Below are 21609 nucleotides of genomic sequence, written 5' to 3' on the forward strand. Positions count from 1 at the left end.
AGCATTTCATAGCGGATCTAAAGTCTTTTTCCGAAGCATGTTTTTTTTTGGATTTTTTCTTAGACTTTGAATAACGGAAACCTGAAGTGTTGCAGATGAACATTGTTTTGAGAAAGATAATTTAAGTAGGAGGTTTCAAAACAATAAATTTTGAAAATCGGTGACAAACATGAGAGAAATAGCGGTTTTAGGGAAGGAGTGCCAAATTGACACTCAAGGTATGTTTAGGGAGTTTTTTCTTGGGCTTTCAGGGTACGTCCATAAAAAAAGTAATGATGAAAATCAGAGATTTCAAGAATTCATATTGAGGGTCCCCGATGAAATTTTTTTTATTTGGATGCACTCGAATAAAGTCACAAGCCGTCAAACTTCCCATTGTGTCATATTAACACTCAAGAGGTCATTAGGGTGAACTTCGTTTTGTAACCTCTATGGTTTGTGAAAAGAATACGATGGACAGACTTTTACAACATTCCTAGATTTATTTTTAATAAATTTTCTGATGAATTTCAAAAATTCAAAAATATTTCTTACCAGTTCTCCAGACGATTTACGCCAACCTTGCATTCGTTCTCCTCCTGTGTACAAATAACCATCGTTCCTGGTCCTAATGAATATTCTCTACAGTTTTAAAGTTGTCTCTACATTGTGAACTTAAAAAAGCCATAAAGAATAAGAACAAATTGAGAATAAATTAAAATGAACCAGAAATGCCCTTAAATTTCAACATCAGACCCAAAAGATTGATCCATTGAGTGATTGATTCAAGGACATTGGCTTAATCTTTCTCCTTCAGGAGCAAAAAAGCAAGAATTGTCATCTCGGCCGAGGTTGAAAAAGGAAATCACCGTCCAAAAAGAAATCCTAAGTCCTTCGAAAACGTCAACCCAAGTGGATTATGATTAAATGGCAAACAGACCCACTTCCTAAAAAGTATCTGGGTGAAGTTTTGATCGGCATATTCTCAATAGGGTGTTTCATTGTTTTAAGATAGTTTTTGATGTGTGAGGTATTTGTAACGTCTAAATCATTAAAAGAGAGGTATCTTGAACTGAATAATTTGAGTTATTTTAAGACAATTTTAACCAATTATTCTAAGACACGTCGTAATGTCCGTCAACTCAACCCAAACATTTCAACGAAATGCAAACACCGAAAAAAAATCCTGCCAAATCTCGTCCTTCAACGGACACGAACTGTCCCTAGACAGGATTAAGATGGAAAGTGATGTGTTTTTCTTGGACCTTTAGTTATCCTTAGTGGTAGCCGGTTAAGGAAGGTGTGTTGCCAGGCTTCCGAGGAAAAGCGATAACAAAACTCTCCCTTTTCCATTTTCGTCAATCCGGAGGACCTTTCAGGACGACGACGACAACGGTCACGTCTTGGGGGATTTTCATCCGGACAGGTGCTTTCTCTTCAAGTTTGCGAACCATCAACGGAATCGCACCATCAACGAACGGCGTCCTAGATACGTGGAAGAAGAATGAAATAGGAACTCTTCCTACACCCGTTCCGTATGAAATTGGCTAAGTGCGTCCCTACCTTAGGAAGAGGAAGAGAGTTTGTGTGTGTTTGGGTATTTCTGAAGGGCAAACACAATTTTCATCAGATTTAAGGGAAGTCCGTCATCCATTCAAGGATGGGGAAAATCGTGTGAGAACGGCACCAAATGGACGATGTTTGCATAGGATTTTTAGATTTTGGATCACACTTTTGGATGCTGTTTTCCGTTTTTTGCTCAGCAGATCAGGGGAAAACTGCGACGACGACGATGATTAAGGATGGACGGTTGAGTGACCTACTCAGGGGCTTAACAGTAGATAAGCTTTTCCCTCGAATGGAGAAATGGAAGATGAAATGGTTTAACAAAGGAAAACATTCCGCAGAAATATTAGCTCACCTTTTTGTTTGATCAGAATGATTCCTTCGAGTGCTTTTTCGGGTTGTTTACTCACCATGATTTTTCCCCTTTCCTTATTTAATGATTCCCATTTCATCAATGAACTGTTCTGTATAACTTTTAATATCAACTCGACCTTGTAGCAAAAATACAAATCAGCAATTCTAGCAAATTTCTCAGTCACAATTGGTGCCGTCTCGTAATTAGCTCATTTCGAAATTGGTCCCGACAACGATGCTGACGCCAGCTGCCAGGGTAATTCTCGAACCAAAAAAAAAAACAAAAACCATATCGAAAGGAAGCATCCTTGCTTCCCAAGCACTTTCTTCAAAGATTTGAAACATTTCATCTGCCTCCAGGATGTTGTTTTGCCACTGCCTGACTGGCTCATTCGAACGAAAACGAAGACGAAGGCTGAAGTCTGTTTCATCATCCGCTGGGAAATTTACTACGGATGATGCGGAAAACGAGAAAATATTTCAGCCTGTAATGAGTTTCGGGTTTGCTTTTGTTTTATGATTTTTGTTTCTTCTCGTTGTTTTTTTTTTGTTTGAGAAAATTACGAAACGGTAACAGCTCCGCTGTAATTCGTCTTTGAGTCACGAAGGAACACATCAAAAGGTTAACGTCATTGAACCATTTCATCAAACACCGAAAAAATGAGACAAAATTAGAAAAATGGACCATTACCCTACAAATACTTTGGATCCCGCACATCACACCCGATGCTGACTTTTTGATGTGCAAATTCCCCAAAGGATCCCCAACTCAGACCAGGTTGAGTTGGTCAAAAAATATATTATAACATTATCATTGCTCTATGTTTTGATTGCCTTCGTTTTGCTTTTCCATTTGTGTGGCTTTTTTGTTAAATAAACACACACAACGCTAGGAAAATGGATCCTACAAAAACAAGGGATGATTTTTTGACGAATAATCAATTCGTTGAAATTATGAAAATAACCTTAAACAAACATAAAATAGTTCAATGAAGCTTGAGCAAATTAAATTACCGTAAACTGGGGTAACTTTGATCAACATGAAATTTTTGCAGATAATCATCATTAACTCAGTCTGAAGTAAAAATATCTGAAAACTGTTTTCTACGTTTGAAAGCCTATAAATAAATTTCAAATAGGCTAAATTTGGTTAATCTCCAATTATTATTTTTATATAACTTAAAATGTGGTTAAGAAGTTTTTAAATTACTCACAAACAAACACCTTTCCTGACAAAATGATAGCATTAAGAAGCAAATGGGTAGTTTTATATGATAGTTTAACCTTTCTCCTTTGTATATGTATAGTTTTAGGTGTTTATATGGTCATTCTAAGATAATTTTTGGATATTAAAAACAACGGCATTTTCTACGAGAAAGCCTGCATAGAACAAATGGCTTAAAACTTTATCAAAAGGTTAAGTTTCAATCAAGAAAGAACATAGGAACAGTGGGAGGACATACATAGGTGGTGAAGGTAAAATTTCATTTGTTTTTGAGGCCAAAAAATATTGGGAAATGTTTATAATTTTGGCCCCTTGATGTATGCCGCAAAATTGTTCTTCTTTTGCTTATAATTTTTTTTAGAAAGAAAAGTTGTGAAATTCAATTGAGTCCAAACAAAAAATTACTGTTATTGTTTTTTAAACCTTTTGTGCTAATTGGCATAAAATCAATAATTTTGAAGATGTTGAGTTGAGATACGTTAAAACCATAGTGATCAAAGTTACCCCGAAACATAAAATCTTGATTTTTAACATACATTTAGTTATAGCCACTAATGTCGTTTGAATATTCTGCTATCAATGGTCATGTTATATACTCCTTACTTCAGTAAGTATTTTAAAATTTTTTAGTGTTACAAAAAAGCAACCTCTTTCAAAATATTCAAAAATGAATCAAAAACGTTATCAATGTTCCCCAAGTTTACGGTATTTGTTTTTTTTTTTTGAACCTGCTTGTTTGTTCCAAAAAACCAGGTAGAAATATCCGGACATTTTTTTTTCCAAAACCCAAGGATTATTCATCAAAAATAAAGATAAAAAATCACTTGATACGTGTTGTCTTTCTTAAAAAAGGTATATCGGTGGATTGGGGAGATCATCAATTATTGGTCCAAGACCCCCTTCACTGGTATCTATCTAATCTATTCGCCGAATTCTGACAAAGTTTGTGTATTTTTGTGTAAATTTTTGTCAATTTTTTATTCCTTTTGAAGACGTTTCAGCAAAACTGGGCTGCACAATTTAAATAATTTTAGCCAAAGGAAATCGATTTTACTCTCTAAAATTCTGAAAAAACGGGGGAAAACAGAAAAAGTTATAAAATGTCCTTTTCCATTATAAATATTACCATTATAAAGATTGAATAACTCGTTTAGTTCTAAGAATATAAGGTAGTCAGAATATTTTCCAGACTTATCCGGAACTAGCTAATCTTGACAATTTTATCTTAAACTCTGGCAAAATTCGGCATCTGATTTCAAAATTTTCAACCCAAAATCCAAGCAATATCCGAGTAAATCTGGTCAAAACCACGGAATTATTCAATAAAAATAAAAAACAATACACTTGAAAATATATTTTTACATAAAAAATTAGCAGATTTTTGATCTAACTTTAGGCTTCCAAAAAACTGTGTATGATTATTCAGATTAAACTTGCTTTAAAAAAAAGTTTTTGGACGCAAAAATGGAAAATTTTAACTCAATTTAAGTTTTTTGTTTTGTTTAATTGTTGAAATAAAATGAATAAATCTGTGCAACATCGAGGCTTTTTTCTACAAAATCTGGGCAACTAGATCCAACTGAACTTTCCCTACATTTTGTGTCAAATATCCGGGTAAGTCCAGGTAAGACCGGGCAATCTGGCAAGCTTAACCTAGTACCACCATAACAATTGGGTTCAGTTGAGCGTTTTTGAGCACGTTCCAGCGATTTAATTATTTTTCTATTGAAGAAAATATTCTTTAAGTTGCTTCAAAATGATGATGGCTCAATATTTTTCTTCGGAATCCTAGCAGAATCCCTTGAAAGTAAAGTTGAAGGAATAAGTCAAATTCCGGATAAAATAGAACGGGACTACCGAGCGAAAAAATATAGAATTTTAAATTAATCTGAGCTATAACATTTTCGACTGAAGTTTTCGCAGTTTACAAAGATGAAAGTTTTCTTGAGAATTCAATTTAAAAAAAATCATTTATCCACGTTCTATTACTTTCTATGAACTTTTTTAGGAGCAAGAGATATATCTCAGTTGGCAGTCCAAGAGTAAACATCGATCACAGTTGTACCGGATAAGTTTTTCAATGACTGTCCGCCAACTGCATCGTTGATAAAAATCGCGAATGACATAAAGATGTTCAAACGACTACAATCTATAAAAAATGATCTTTTTAGCTAAAGGAACATATATTTCCAAAATGTCCCGCATTTTTTCGTGAAATGTCCCGCTTTTTTCTGAAAGTATCTGGTAAGCCTACCCTAAATGTATGAAACATTGTTCTTTTTTCGATTATAAATGTTTTTAAAAGAATACGTCGAAATGCAAGGTAACTAGCATTTGTAAATATTATGAAGGTGTTTTGTATCCTTTTTGATCTAGAAAACTTGTTACAACCGTCAAAATAGAGACTGATTAATGTTTCCCCAAAGCATTAAATTCTGAACAGAGATGAAATCGATTTTTAAATCAAATTTAAAATAGTATAATAATTTCTGCAAACATGTTTTACGTTCATAGGAGTCCAGTACTGGTGTTAAAAATTGAAACATGCCACATTCCCCTTAACAGAAAAAATATTCGAAAAATATTTAAAAAAAAGTGATCAATCATACCCCGGATTACGGTACTTACATAAATTTCATTTCTTTCTTAAACGATGATAACTACACCAATTAGGCGTTATCCGACACCTTATTCGTACCTATTGCCTACAAATCGTTTCCAGCGACAATATTTTCAGAGTTTTAGCCATCTGGATGCACTACTGGTTGCAGAGAGATCATGACGATAATTTTCTCACTTGAAGCCGGCGCGCGAGCAAAATCATTTCAAAATTCATAAATATGGCGGACTTTCTATCATATCCGATTTAAACTGACTTCAGACGACATTTTATACGATCTTTACACTACGCAGTTGAAATCGCGATTCGCAACACCATTGTAAACGACTTAAGTTATCATTTCTGATACGATTTCATGTATGCTGGGGTGGTTTGCAAAGTCTCGATTTCGTTGGTCCGATGATTCTTTTGAGACGGCTCATGCTAGTCTTCAGATGAGGGAGACCAGAACGTTGACATTGACGACGATATTCTACTTACATTACGGAGCCGGAGGAGATATTTAGTAGACCCGTCTAAATTTAAAGAGTTACTCACCAATCTGGAGGCTGGCACATGTTGAATCCGGGCTGCTGATAACGCTTCGTCGATTTCTTGTAGGCACTGATCGATGTCTTACTTAATTTGTGGTAGTTTACGTAGGAGTCAACGGACAGTTGATATTGGGTAGCGGTCGAAGCTTAGATCTTGGATAGTCATAGGGTTGGAAATGTTCCTCATGTTGGTGATGAAGATGTCGATGGTTGAGTGGAAAATCAGGACTCAGGATTATGTAATGAACTTCCTCAAGAACTTGTTGGACGATGGTTGCCCCAGGATTGGTGCTCCGTCGTGAATAGTTAGTTGATTGCAGGTACATATTCCCACAAAATACCCTAGCAGTTCCTCGTCCCGTGACCGAAGGAAAGGCAATTCAACATAGCGTGATGTCGCGTTTCTTAGGGTGGTAAGACTCCCACTCAACCATAATGTTGATGAGAGCATGAACATTGCGGAAGTCGCTCATTCTAATGGAACCTTTCTCAAGATTGCTCACATACAGCATGTCTCGATGATTTCCTATTGCAGCACACTTTGATCGGCTTGAGGTTTAGGTATTTCAGCTCCATCGCGATTTCTCGCGGTTTAATTTCTGTCAGTCCTCGAATAACGACCTTCAATGGATGGTCATGGGTAAAGTTCTCGAGCTGTTTTGATATGAGAAACTATCGGGTTTCATTAAAGTCGTCTTCGGTGGAACATACTATGTTAGAGCCCACGCTGCAAAGCTTGAACAAAAGATGGATTTGAGAAGCTGCGAACTCGTTCCGGAGGAAGGCTATTTCCTTAGCGGCGGTATTTTGAGCAACTGGTGGCGACCGGTAAAAAGCGAAATTTGACAGCTTAGTTTTAATATTAACCACCTCTAGTTGTTAGTCCCATACCCCAGTAAACATTTAAGAGGGCATATCGCAGGAACAACAGAGTTATTCAAACAAATACACCAGATGATAAGATTGCATTAAACTTACCAAAATAACATAAAGCTACAAAAATGGAGGCGATATATATACAATGACAAGATTTTAACGATTCGATTTCCCCACAAAAAGCAAAATATACGATTTCAAGTAATTTGAGTAAAACGAAAAAAAAAAAAATTCCCCGACCGAGAATTGAACTCCAGTCCTTCGAGCTGGCTGTCTGGTATCTTACCACGATGCCATTTCAGCAGTTAATATGATTCGCACTATAGCTCTATATGTAAGATTTTCTGTTCACGAACCGGTCAAAGGATGAAAGAAAAAAGGATCGCCCATTTATCGTAAATCAGTTTACTCAAATCGTAAATGTCGAATTAGCATATTCTCAACTATTTGGAGACATATTTACGAATTGACTTAACTGCTATCCGATTCAACTTTTTTTGAGCAAGACTTGTCGTAAATGAATGATAGAAAATCACTCAATACCAACTTGTTTACGATGGTTATTGAAAATGTCCTAATTTTCGATTTGGATTATCATTTCTATTACGATTTCATGTTAGCTGGGACTTCGCAACCACAGATTGCTCTGAGACGGGGAAAGCGATACAAGGACAGGGTTGCCAATGTGCCTGGTTTTTTCAGGATTTGTCTGATTTTTTAGGCCCATCCTGGTGACCTGATGAGCATTCGTATTTTTTTTTTCGTTTTTATGGAGCAAAGCCTTATTTGAGTTTATTTTTTAAATTTTCAAGGAAACTTTATGTTTTAATAAACAAAATTATGTCCATTTAAATCCTTATCCAACCTAGTGTGTAAGTGTTCCATTTTAGGAAGTTTGGAGAGCTTGTAATTGTTTTCATGGGACTTCCGAAGAAATCTTAATTCGCTCTCTGAAAGAACTACTTGCAAAAAAAAAAACTCCCTTTAGAGATCTAGAGTGTCAATTCAAAACTCTTTGCTTCAAATCGTTGTATCTCGCTTCTTTCTCAACCCAATTGTCTTGTTTGAAAATATGTACAACGTTACTCAGACAAAATTCAGCTACAATCACTCTTTCTCATGTTATCCAAGACCGAAGAAAAAGCAAAGACGAAAAACATGCTTCGGAAAAAGCTGTAGACCAGTTTTCAACAGCTTAATAAATTTCACTAAGTGCCTAAAAAAGCTGATGTTAAAAGCTGTATGTTTCACATGTGGATGTATTATTTTTTTAATTTTTTGAATCATGGCCTCTAAAAAAAGTAAAAAAAGCGGTGTTGAAACCTAAAAAGTGCTCACATAATTATGCATACCTGGATAGGTTTATTATTAAAATTTCTAAAATTACTAGGAATCATCTCAATATAATAAAGAATTCAGAAGTTATTAGTATTTAAAAAAAGCTTTTTTGGGACTTTTTTCGTTCGGAGCCGGCTACATGTAATTTTCCAAAGCATTTTGACTTATCTTTGAAATGTTGCAAAAGTAAATTGAATTTCCTACAAGATAAATTTAGAATCATCAAAATCGTTCAACATTTGTGGCCAAATTTGTGTGATAACAAAAAACGGTAAAAAAACCTGAATACAACATTTCAACAAATATTTTGCGAACGGCATACGAAGGTTAAAGTCCATATGTTCAACTATTCTTTTTTTCTCTTCTCTTTGCAGATCCTCTCCGGAAACACCAACACTTACAGCGAGGTTGAAAACGTTTTGCAGCCAATTATCTACGCGTCCAAGATCCGTATCTTTCCGTACAGTCAGTACGACAGGACCGTTTGTCTGAGAACGGAAATTATCGGCTGCGAGTGGGACGGTAAGTTTTGCTTTACTATAAATTTACTCTCTCATTTCTAACATCGATCGTGTGATTTTTGTGTGAATGCCTTAAAAAAGGGGAAACCGGAAAACGCATCGCACCTTTCAGAGGGTTGCACGGAGTACTTCCGGTTGGGTTTCCATTTCCCGGCTTTTAAACCGGCACTCGAAGCAATTGTTCGAGCTTTAATCCCTTCATGAGTGCCGGAATAAAGACAGTACTTAGAGAGAGAAAAAAATCCGAATACTCGCTTCTCCGGAGCACTTGAAGTTGCATGACATTGAAAAGTCTTCCTCTTGAAAAATTTTCCAACCCCGAAAATACTCTTCAGCGTGCAAGTCTTTTAACACGCATCGTTTGAAACAACGAGTTTCCTCTTTGGAATCTCTTTTTTCTTCTTTTTTTTTCCTCTCTTCGAATGTTTCGTTATGCCATTCTCCGGGTTTAACAAAGTCGAGTCACGACCCGCATTACAAGGACTCCAAACAACCAGGCCCCAACCCCAAAAATTTTTCACCGGGGTAGCCAGCCAACCAATTCGTTTTGTCGAGCTGTCGAGTGTCGTAAATTACTGCCACCCTTGTGAAGTTTCTATACCTACATGCTGTAATAGTGAATGGGAGTATGCAGTTGGGGGAAACGGAAGAAAAAGAAGCAGAAAAATTGCAACCAAGCAGCCAACCGGAAGTCGACAGGCGGCTGAGCGTGGCCTGGAATGTGGAGCCCATCAGCCATTACTTCACCAGATATAAATACACGGTACCTACGTTCATACAAAAAAAAATAAAGGTGGAAGAGCATCAGGGCACCTGTATATATGCTACGAAGGGGGAAAAAAGAAATTTCTATGGCAAAAATCCAATGGCAACACCAAGAGCACACTTCGAGGAGACAGACTCGAGAAAGGACAGTGAGGGGATTAAACAGTTGAACAATTCAAGCACTTTTGCAAATGTGACGTTTGCTTTTCCGCTCTAATTTCTTGGCAACGAGAAGGACGAGTAACCATATGGGACTTTCTCAGTACCGATTAGGAAGGTTAGAAGGCTTTAAACAGTGGAACTTTAATGAACGCAGTGTTTTGATTGTTTTCATCTAAGTAATTTACGAAATATTGGAGGACAGAATCTTAGGTTACCAATACAGTCACGAATGACTGTCAGTTTTCTTTTAATAAACTGCAACATGATGTACATATTTTTCCTAAATTTTCACCATCAATTAATTTTTGATTTTTTACTGTAATCAATTCTGAAAAGTGATTTTACTTTAACTTGTTGACTTGGGGCGAACAAAGCACCATTAATCGAGGCACGATGAGCAATTTCTGCCGTAGAATCCAGCAGTGCATTCAACTCGATAAAGTCAATTATAGAGCTACAACTTGGCAAGTTTACTTCTGACGATTAAGCGTATTGGTAAGATGTCGGAGAGATAATCAGAAGACGCGAGTTTTAATCCTGGTCGAGACGATTTGTTTTTTCATTAACCATTCATGATCGTTACTTTTGATCGTTGCTTTAGACGGCTAGTTGCATCATCCGACAAACAATACACCAGTACCATAATGTTTGAGTGTGTGTGATTTTTTTTGTATCCTACAAACAGATATACATTATTTTGTTTTTGCTTTGTTTAATGGATCTAAGAACCACCATCAGTGCTAAATGGATCGATCATGAATGGTAAATGAAAAAAAAAATCATCTCCACCAGGAATCGAACTCGGGTCATCTGATAATCTAGCACCAATAGGCCAAATTGTCAGATGAAATAAGACAAGCTGTACCTCTAGAAGTGAGTTGACTTCATCGAGTTGATTTCGCTAGTAGATTCTACGGCAGAAAACGCTTATTGCGCCCCGATTAAAGGTGCTTGTACTGCCCCAAGGGGGGTTCTCATTATGCCCTTACAGTAACTGATTTTTAGCATTCGCAAAAAAAAAAATAATTTGCCTTTTTAAACGTGTTTATCTACTTTTTCAAGTATCAGCCAGTTAGGAAATAGACTTTTTAAAGTGTCTGAACATCAAACAATGATGAACCTCAGATATTTTTTTCAGTTTTCTATGGTTAAAGATGCAACCTTTTTAAGGTGAACAATATGCCCTTATCTCCCCTGAGTTCTGTCTGTCTGTCTATTCCCTATAGACTCGATAACTACTGATTCGATTTACGTGAAACTTGGCAGATGGAGGTATTGGAGGCCGGGCAAGATTCCTATAATGGTTTCGGACCCCTCCCTATCCCTGGAAAGAGGGATCAAATAAATGTAGTAAGTTTTCTTAATTCGAAAACTGATCATGCAAATGGAATCGAATTTGGCATGGGAGTGTATTTATGTACGAGAAATGTTTCTATGATTGTTTGGTACCCCTCCATCCTTCCAATGGGAAAATAGGAAACGGTGAGGAAGCGCTCCCATACAATGTTTCGACAATTTGAAAATGGGTTTAGCAAACGGAATCAAATTTGGCATGCGAGAGTATATGAGTAGGAAGAATATTTTAAAGATGGTTTGAGACATCTCCTCCTTTCCAGAGTGGATATAAAAAAGGGAGAGGGGCCTCTCATACAGTTTTTCGCACAATTTGAGGATGAATCAAGCAAACGGAACCAAATTTGGCAAGCAATGATATATGGGTAGGAGGAATATTTTTAAAAAATGGTATGCGACTCCTCCTCCTTTTCAGCGTGGTTATAGAAAAAGTGAGGGGCTTCCTTTTATGCGTTTCTCGAGAACTAATCGACTAAAAAAACAAATTTATTGTGGAATCATATTACAGTACGGGAAATGTTTTTTATGTTTCGAGACCCTTCCCTCTTTCCTAAGGATAAAAGGGAAGGCGGAAAAATAATGTCATACAAAATTAATGGATCACTCGAGAACTTATTATTCAAAAAATATTGCAGAGGGCATTTGAGTAGAATTTTTTCTATGATTGTTGATGGCTTCTTCCTCCTACCACTGATTTGATAGGAAGGGGAAGGGGAGCTCCCATACAATTTTTTTTATAGAACTTGAGTGCTAGCAGATAGTGGGAAAATTATTTCAATTAATATGATTTTGAATTAGAAATATTATAAATATTTCCGAGATGATTTGGTTCCCCTCACGGGATAGGAGAAAAGAGGTGTCAATCATAAATTTTGATAAATTCAAGAGCTCATCGAATAAATTTTACCAAATTTTACAGGGGAGAGTGTTAGGGTACGAGAAATGATTCGATGGTTATTAAAAACCCCCTTTTCTCCTTCCAGGGGGGGGGGGATAAGAGAGTGGAAAAGGAATTCCGCACAACTTATCCAACAAATGGAACCAAACTGAAAAGAAAAAGTATTCAAATACGAAAAAATGTTCTATTTTTTAAGGGAGAGATTCTATACAGTGCGGGGAGGTTTTATTGCATATTTGTTTTAAACTTTTCAAGCTAAAGAAACTATATTTTGCATGTGTTCAGGATCGCCCCTGATGGCAGGATCGATAGCATCAGATATTTCTTCGATTAATGAAAACCGCACACATTCTTAAAACATTATAAACATAGTGGACTGTATTATGACTTATTAACTAAATTACAAAGACTCCCGACACAAACTATGGTCCCTTTGAACCTCTGACACTGACCATTCCGGCCTCTGACTCTGGCCACTTAGGCCTCTGATTTTGTTACCGTCTCCGCTGGTGGTTGGCTGGACCCTTCGGAAAACCCCCTTCGTTGCCGAGGAAAAGCCGATGATTTTGGCGCGCATTACCGCCGTTAATGCGTGCAGCATCGCCATGTTGCTACTGGGTCATTTCGTCTAATGTTAGGGTGGTTCGTTCCAGAACAGCATAAGAGTTTTTTTTTATTTAAGACCTATCCATCTCCTTTTTGTTGTTTTTTGCATTTACATTATCCTCAATTATAATCATTAACCTTTTTCCCCCATTTTCAAACTTACAGGGGCCTTGTCAAACGTGAGCATTTTTTAAATTTCTATTTGAACTCCAAACAAATTCTTCACTGAACTTTTAACAACTTTACATTCAAATCATTTCATGGCGATTTTATCTTATTTTTATTAAAACTGATCTTTAAAATCTCTAAAATACTGTTTTGTGAATAGTAAATATCTCAACCACTTAAAAAAAGCAGATGCAATCAGAATGATGCTCAATGTCACCTAAACTTGATAAATGACAAAAAGTTCATTCTATCACTAATAAGTCAAGAGATTGATACAAATGTATGGGAGTTCGCGGTCTTCAATTAGCGGAACCAAAAAAATAGCGGAACTCTCGCTAGATCAATCAAAACTTAGTGGCAAAATCAAACCGCTAACGAAAAGTTAGCGGACTAACTAGCGATTAGCGGATTAGAGCTTTTGTGTCGAACACTGGATACTACTCTAAAAAAAAAATCTTTTTTTTTTGGGAAATTCCTTCTTGCAGTCTATTTTAGAGCAAAAACGATTTTTGTTTTATGTATCCAACGTTTCAATCCGTTTTGGATCTTCTTCAGGGACTAAAAAGTGTCGTTTTCTTGTTTTTGTCGACTCGGCTGGTCTTCAGTCGACAAAAACAAGAAAACGACACTTTTTAGTCCCTGAAGAAGATCCAAAACGGATTGAAACGTTGGATACATAAAAACAAAATCGTTTTTGCGCTAAAATAGACTGCAAGCTGAAATTTCTCAAAAAACACCAAAATCAGTCGATCCCCAAACATAAAAAAATGAAGAATATATCGCAAGCATTGGTGTATGGAACAAGGCTCAAAATGTACTTGAATTCATTTCATTATGCAAATGATTTCCAAAAGATTTAAAATCTTCAAGTTATTTGTAAAATTAAAAACGTTTAAATTTATTGTAATTAATTGAAAAAACTTACAAATCAAATTTCGAAGTTCTGTTTAAATAACTCAAATGAAACCAATAAATTTAACAAATTTGAATCAAATGCAACAAAATAATCATTTGGTCGTATTGCCTGGATTTAATTTTTTTTTAAAAACAAATTTTATTGTGTAATTATTAAAATTTTTGTTATTTTACAAAACAACAAATATATGTCTGAAATACTAATATGGTTGGAACAAATACCAATATCAGGTTTTGTGCAACGATGTAGTATGCAATTTTGTTGAAAACAAGCTACCGTGCAATTTATTGCAATTTATTTGTTTTTCGCATTATTTTTTTTATCACCCCCCTCCCCCCCCCCCCCCCCTCGCGATGTTCCAACCTCGAGTGACAAAAGAAGGATTTGAAATTGTCTTATTTATTGAAATTTTTGTATTTGTATTTGTTAACATTATCACACAACTTTAAGTAGATTATTTTTTTAAATTCTAAAAATAATAAGTGTTTTTTTTTTATATTCTCTATTGATAACATCGTACGATTTATTTTAATTACACATTTTAAACCGATAATCATAAGTAGTTACTTTTTATCTTAAATTTATCCAAGAGTGTTTGTGCTTTTTTTCTTATTGAGAGCTCCAAAACTTGATTCTCGACTTTTGCTTTCTGTTGAGTTGTCTAACGTTTTCCTTTTAAATAAAATGGACAAAGAAAATGATGTGATGATATGTATCGATTGCGAGCGTCCTGAAAAAAATGTCAACTCACTTCTAACATGTGCGTACTGCTTCACAAATGCCCATTTCCGTTGCCGTAATTTAATCGGAAGCGCTGCTCGAAAAATGAAAGATCAGTTATTCTTTTGCAAACCGAGTTGTTCAGAAATTTATTTTAAAATTATTAATTCAAAAATTAACCAAACTTCCATCATTGATAGTTTCAAAACTGAACTTACCTCAACAATTCAAAATGCAGTCTCAAATGAAATGCGAGCAATAAAATCGGAATTTCAAACAGTGACCGCGGCTATAGAAACATCCCAAGAATTCTTGTCATCAAAATTTGACACTATCCAAACAGATTTTAAAAATTTGAAAACTGAAAATGAAACTCTTAAAGTAGAGGTGTCTGAACTAAAACAAACACAATCCTTTCTTTCTGGCAAAGTTGCAAAGCTGGAAAATCAGTTGGACAAAGTAAGTAAAAGTTCGATCTCTAAAAATGCCATGATTTTAGGTGTCCCATTTGTACAAAATGAAAATACGATTAATGTCATTTGCAAAATCGCTCAAAAACTTGATTCTAAGCTTCATGAAAACCAGATCGAGTTCGCTTGTAGATTATTTTCTAATAAAAATAAAGTGGATCCCCTTGTACCAATTAAAGTGATCTTCAAAGAAACCTCGGTCAAGGAGGAATTATTTTTCAAAAAGCGTGCCTTTGGAAAACTCTGCTCCACAGCTGTTGACCCTTCTTTTGTCATAAATGGTAGATCTTCAAATATTATGATTCGCGATGAACTAACTCCTTTATCATTAGAACTTCTCACTGAACTCCGAGAGTCTCAGGATTTGCTGGGCATGAAATATATCTGGCCTGGCAGAAATGGCGTTATACTTTTAAAAAAAGATGATAATTCTAAACCAGAATATGTTAAAAACAGAGAAGATCTTGACCACATAATGACAAAGTTAATGTTCCCACCAAACAATGTAAACCATTCCGTTTTAAACTCAACACCTTCGCCTAAGCGTAAGAGGGTCTGAGAACATATACAAAATAGCAAATAAATTTAGTCTAGTTTTCTCTTTATTTTTATAATGGATACTCTAAAAAATAGATATAACGATAGCATAGAAGATTTTAATTTAGCAATAAGTAATGTTAGTAATAAAACTCTGCGGATCTTCCAATGGAACATTCGTAGTATGAATGACTTGCAAAAGTTTGATAATATTTTACAAATAATTCAACTCTCCAAAGTAGTGTTCGATGTGATCGTGATTTGTGAGACTTGGCTGCTGAAAGATAACTGTAGACTCTACAACATACCTGGGTTCTCATCAATTTTTTCATGTAGATCTCAATCCAATGGCGGCTTAGCAATGTATGTGAATAGTAATTTAAAATTCAAGGTCACTAACAATATTGAAATCGATGGGTTTCACAATATAAGCATTGAACTGTTCATCAATAGCCAAATCATTGACGTTCATGGAATTTATAGACCACCTTCCTTTGGTTTTAATACTTTTTGCGAAAAACTTGAAGGCATACTGTCATCGGTTCCAGATAATCATACGTGTTTTGTTGTCGGAGATTTGAATATTCCGATTAATATAGAATCCAACAACTCAGTTATCAGGTATAAATTAATTCTTGAATCGCTTGGTTACATCTGTACTAACACTTTCCCAACGAGACCATCAAGCCAAAACATCCTAGATCATGTAGTTACCAAACTAATTGATTCGCCTCGGATAACGAACGACACTATATATAGTGACATTAGCGATCATTGTCAGATAATATCAACATTTGAACTCCAAACTACAAAGAAAAAAGTCGATCTTGAAAAAACCATCATTAATTATACAAAATTACATCAACTATTCAGTGATTATCTCAGACAAATTCAAACTGTGGATGACGCGAATGTCTGTTTGACTAATATTTCGACCGTCTATAGCTCATTGCTCCTGCAATGTACGAAAAAAATAAGTAAACAAGTAACGGTTAAGGGTAATTATTGTCCCTGGATGACTCTCGACCTCATAACTCTAATTAAATTAAAAAACAACTACATTAAGAGAGTTAAACACAACCCTGGAGATACCTATTTAAAAGAACTTCTGAAACATGTCTCAAAGAAAGTTGAAAAATGTAAACGAAAATGCAAAAAAGATTATTTCGAAAACCTTCTTAACAATTCTCCCCATTCGAAACTTTGGAAGAATATAAATTCTGTCTTAGGGAACTCCAGAGAAAATTCTAGAGCTGAGATCAACCTGACTGTTAATAATCGAAGTACTAGTAATAAGAAAGAAATTTGTGAACTTTTCAACTCCTATTTTACCAGTATTGGTAGAAATTTGGCAAATAATATTGTAGTCGACCCATCTTTCGACAACTTATCTTTCATAAACAGAGTTCCTTACACCATTTTCTTACGACCTGCTACAGTCAATGAAGTTATTCAAACTATAGGATCATTGAAAAATAAAAAAAGCTGTGGTCCTGATAACATTCCCTGCAGCTTATTAAAATCTAACTGCTTAGAAATGGCACGTATTTTAACTGCATGCTTTAATTCTATTTTGGTATCGGGGGTCTATCCCGAAAGTCTAAAAGTCGCTAGAGTGGTTCCCGTTTTTAAGGCAGGCGATGAAACGGATATAAATAATTACCGTCCAATTTCAACACTTAGTGTGTTTAGCAAAATATTCGAAAAACTTCTGGTAAGTCGACTCAATAACTTTATCAAAGAAAATAACATCTTATATAACCTGCAATTCGGTTTCAAAGCTGGGTCTAGTACGCTTATTGCAATGTGTGAATTGATAGATTCGGTAATTGAAAACATAGACACAAAAAAATTGTAGGAGGATTGTTTCTGGACTTAAGAAAAGCCTTTGACACGCTTGATCATGACGTTCTCCTTAGGAAACTGGATTGCTATGGAATAAGAGGAGTTGCTAATAACATCTTTCGTAGCTATCTTACAGGACGGAAACAGTATGTTTCTATTGATAAAATAAATAGCTCGTTGGGACAAATAGAAGTAGGTGTGCCTCAAGGCAGTAACATTGGGCCACTACTTTTTCTACTATACATCAATGACTTATGCAACCTGCCATTACATGGTACCCCCAGATTATTTGCAGATGACACAGCTTTATTTTATCCAGAGAATTGTCCCAATGTCATAATCGGAAAAATGCAAAAAGACTTAGAGATTCTTGGCAAATACTTTAATAGCAATCTGCTGACCCTAAACCTTTCTAAGACCAAATACATGATATTTCGTTCAGCAAGAAGAAGAATTTATTGCAGCAATGACCTTTCCTATGATAATACTATAATCGAAAAGGTGGATAACTTTAAATATTTGGGGCTCACGCTTGATGAAACACTTTCGTGGAGTTTTCATGTCAACAACCTTATAAAGAAAACATCGTCCTTTAGTGGTATTCTTTGGCGAATTAGAAGTTTTTTGCCGCGTCATGTTTTAATTAAATTTTATTTTGCTTTCATTCACTCTCAGTTGAACTATCTCATCGCGGTATGGGGCAGGGCTTCCCTGTCTATCCTCGGGCGATTGCAGACATTACAAAATCGTTGCATAAAAACCATATTCAAACTTCCTTATCTCTATCCTACGTCTTTACTGTACTCGAATACAACTTACAATATTTTACCTCTTACCCACTTGTGTAGTCTGCAAACATTATTGTATGTCTTCGACAATTTGAACTCATTAGACAACACAAGAAATTTATTGTTTAACTCAGGCACTCGTTCTCGCCATACTCGTCAATCACATCATTTGCTTCGAAGCCGTTGCTTAACATCTTTTGGTCAACGCAGAATTTCTTACATTGGACCTGCTTCTTACAATTGCCTTCCAGAAGTTGTCAAAAATGCTAACAACCGCAACATTTTCAAATCGAAAGTGATACGTCACCTCAAGGAACTTCAGTCGTAAACCTTATCATCATGCCAGTATTTTTTAATTTTTTATTTTTTGTTACACATATATTTTAACTAATTTTTTTTTCTAAAGTAACGTTAACATTTTTTTTGTAAATATTTTTTCCTAGTTAGTATATTAGCTTTATCAATTAATTTTTAATTCGTTTCTTTTGTATTAATTATTTGTAAAAAATGGATCTCTTCAAAGGAATACTCTTTCCACTGAGATTCATTCTTAGTTTAGTTTAGTTTACTTGTCTAGCTTCATTCCCTCGCATTAAGTAAAAAAAACATTTTTGTTAAAGTTCTCAGCATGAATAAATTTTGCTCGCGTTTTTGTTTTTTTTGTTTGCTGCCAGACATGCTGAGAACAGAAAGCGTCCATTACCAGGGGGCTCATATGAGCTTTTTGGTGTGGGGGAGTGTGGTGGGCCGCTTTATATGTGTAAAAAAAAAAAAAAAAAAAAATTGTTCCGGCCTAATACATTCAAGCATAATTTCTTGATATTTTACTGATAATCAAATATGGTGTTTGTGACCAAAGAGATATTAGTGCACACGTACACAATGCCAAAAGATTCTTCTTCAGGGTTTCCCAAAATTGCATAATGTCTGGGAATCTGGGGGCTCACCCACCAAATGATGGATTTGGATGTGAAAACCAAACTTTTGTTAATATTAAATAAATGAACTTTGTGAAAATTCTAGGGCCTAGAATATTTTTGAAAATCGAATCTTTGAAAAGTGGACTATTTTCAAAGATTGCGTTTGTGGAACCTCTAAACATGTTTTTTTTAAGTTGACCCCATACAAAATTTTGGATCTCACACCTAAATCTATCATTCGGAGGGTGAGCCCTCAGTTTCCCAGACATTATGCAATTTTGGGACACCTTATTCTTCATATCTTAATCTTCACTTGATGTTTTTATCATCATATGTTTTAAATTGAAGCAAAGCTGGGGAAGCTACCCAAAAAATGTATTGAAAACTTATAAGGCCGAAACAAATATCAATTTCTTATTTTGTCACCCCCCCTTCGAAATTTCCAAATACCCCGAAGAGGGGAATATTATCAATTATCCGAAAGATTACAAGGTCAAAAATCAAATTGTGGAAGATTGGAGTTTTATCACCTTGATTTTATTGAATTTTTCCCTAAAAAATTCTTGATTTATAGGTTTTGTGCAATGATGTAGTATGCAATTTTGTTGCATACAAGCTTTCGTGCAATTTATTCTTATTTTTCAGTTTTTTGCTTTATTTTTTATTATCCCCCCTCCCTCGCAATGTTCCAATTCCGTGTGACAAGAGAAGGATTTGAAATTTGTTCCGGTCTAAAAAGAAAACTCTTAAACGGGTCTTTTCGAAACCAGCTTTTTTGCAAATATACTTTTTTGCTCTGATATGGTTGATAAAATTTAAAATTGACTATTTAAGTACGTGGTAACGGAATTATAACTAAAGTCTTCTTATAAATGGGTGAAAGAGTTAGTGATTATACACGCGCAAAGTTGCGATTATTTTTATTATAGTTTTAGGTGCCAGATAGGCAAATTTTAGTGGTGCATGCAGTGGTAGTGATTTTTTTTTGTCTAAATTCCTATCTTAAAAATTCTTCATTTAGTATAGAAAAAACATCAAAAATTAAAATTACAGATTTTCGTTGGTTTCTTCGTTTTTGTTCCTTAGCGAACAATATTTTCTTGCATTATCAAAGCTTCAAGAAGATTTATATTAAGCTCAATTTTGATAATGAGTCTTAGATAAAGCTCAAAGTAAGTGTTTAGTTAGTTCTTTATTAAAAATATCTTGAACTTAGTGTGTACTGTCATTTTCATTTAAATTTGATTCAAAGATAAGGCAAAACTCGATATAATCTAACCGCCCCGCCCCCTGAGTAGTGCTTTTTGAACCCCTAACTTCCCAATATTTTATAAACAATCCACAAAAAACCCTATCTAGATTAGAATTTTTTTAAATAGGCCTATCTTGTTTGATTTTTTTCTTAGAAACCAAATTCAGGCGGTTTTGCTACCACACGCTTCCAAAAATTTGAATAAGAGCTGATTTTACCCTCGATTCCCCAATATTTTTTCGATTAACCATGAAAAAAGTTAGTTCGTGCTTGAAAATTTTGAACCAAATGTGACCCGTTTTATGTATTTTTTTTTTCGAGGAATCAGATGGGGAATATTTGAACCAGAAAAATTACATGAGATAAGTCTCTTTTGGTTTAAAATTTTCAAGTCAAAAACGTGCTTTTTCTGAAATATTAAAAAAAACTGTTAAAATGTTAAAATAGCCATAGCTTCATTTTGCGATCCGTGCTGTGGCTTAAATAGCCTTCATTCAATTTCTCAGAAGAAAAAAAACCATTCAAGATAGGTCTCGTTTGCTCCAAAATTTTCCAGTCTTTACAAGGTTTTTCTGAACTATATTAGGGGGCATCCATAAATTACGTAACGCTCCTAGGGGGGGGGGGGGAGGGAGTAAGCTCAAGCTTTACAAATTGTGACATAGGGGAGGGGGGGGGGAGGTATGGTCATCTTTACGTAACGATTTTTCCTTAAAAATTTCAGTTTAATTGCAGCTTTTTAGATGTCATGCAATTTTTGCAGAATGATTAGCAAATCAAAATCAGCTTAAAATTTGAAGCTTCAACAAGATTGAAAATGGTTTATAACCTTTCCTCTTTAAAGATTCTGAGATAGACTCCATAAAATATGCGTTGGATATCCGTGAAACAACCGTTGGAAAGCCGAATATTAGGTGCATTTACCCGCAAGAATTCAATCCAATCTTAAAACGGAAATTTAACCATTTTTTTCAATTGATTTAAAAAATGCAATTTTGGTTATTCCCACGAATATTACTAAGTGGAGTATTTTTTGCATAACAAGTTATGATCCTGGAACAAAACAAGGTAGATCATCAGTTAACACGCGCAGAGCAACTAGTTGTAAGACAAATAATTTATTTTATCAGAAGGTTATCATCAATGAGTACTAAGATGCGATTTGGATAGATATTAATTCCGTTTTTAATAAGAACG

At 35.1% G+C, this 21609-nt stretch overlaps 1 protein-coding gene across 1 annotated transcript in view; it reads left to right on the forward strand.

Annotated features, from left to right (window-relative positions):
- Nucleotides 1–21609, forward strand: part of LOC129746288 (discoidin domain-containing receptor 2) — a 903668-nt gene that overhangs the window by 551272 nt on the left and 330787 nt on the right. Inside the window, exon 5 of the mRNA XM_055739885.1 lies at nt 8866–9013. Coding sequence (XP_055595860.1) covers nt 8866–9013 — 148 coding nt within the window. The remainder of the gene's footprint in view (nt 1–8865; nt 9014–21609) is intronic.

The sequence above is a fragment of the Uranotaenia lowii genome, chromosome 2, assembly GCF_029784155.1.
Source record: "Uranotaenia lowii strain MFRU-FL chromosome 2, ASM2978415v1, whole genome shotgun sequence".
Taxonomy (NCBI): Eukaryota; Metazoa; Arthropoda; class Insecta; order Diptera; family Culicidae; genus Uranotaenia; species Uranotaenia lowii.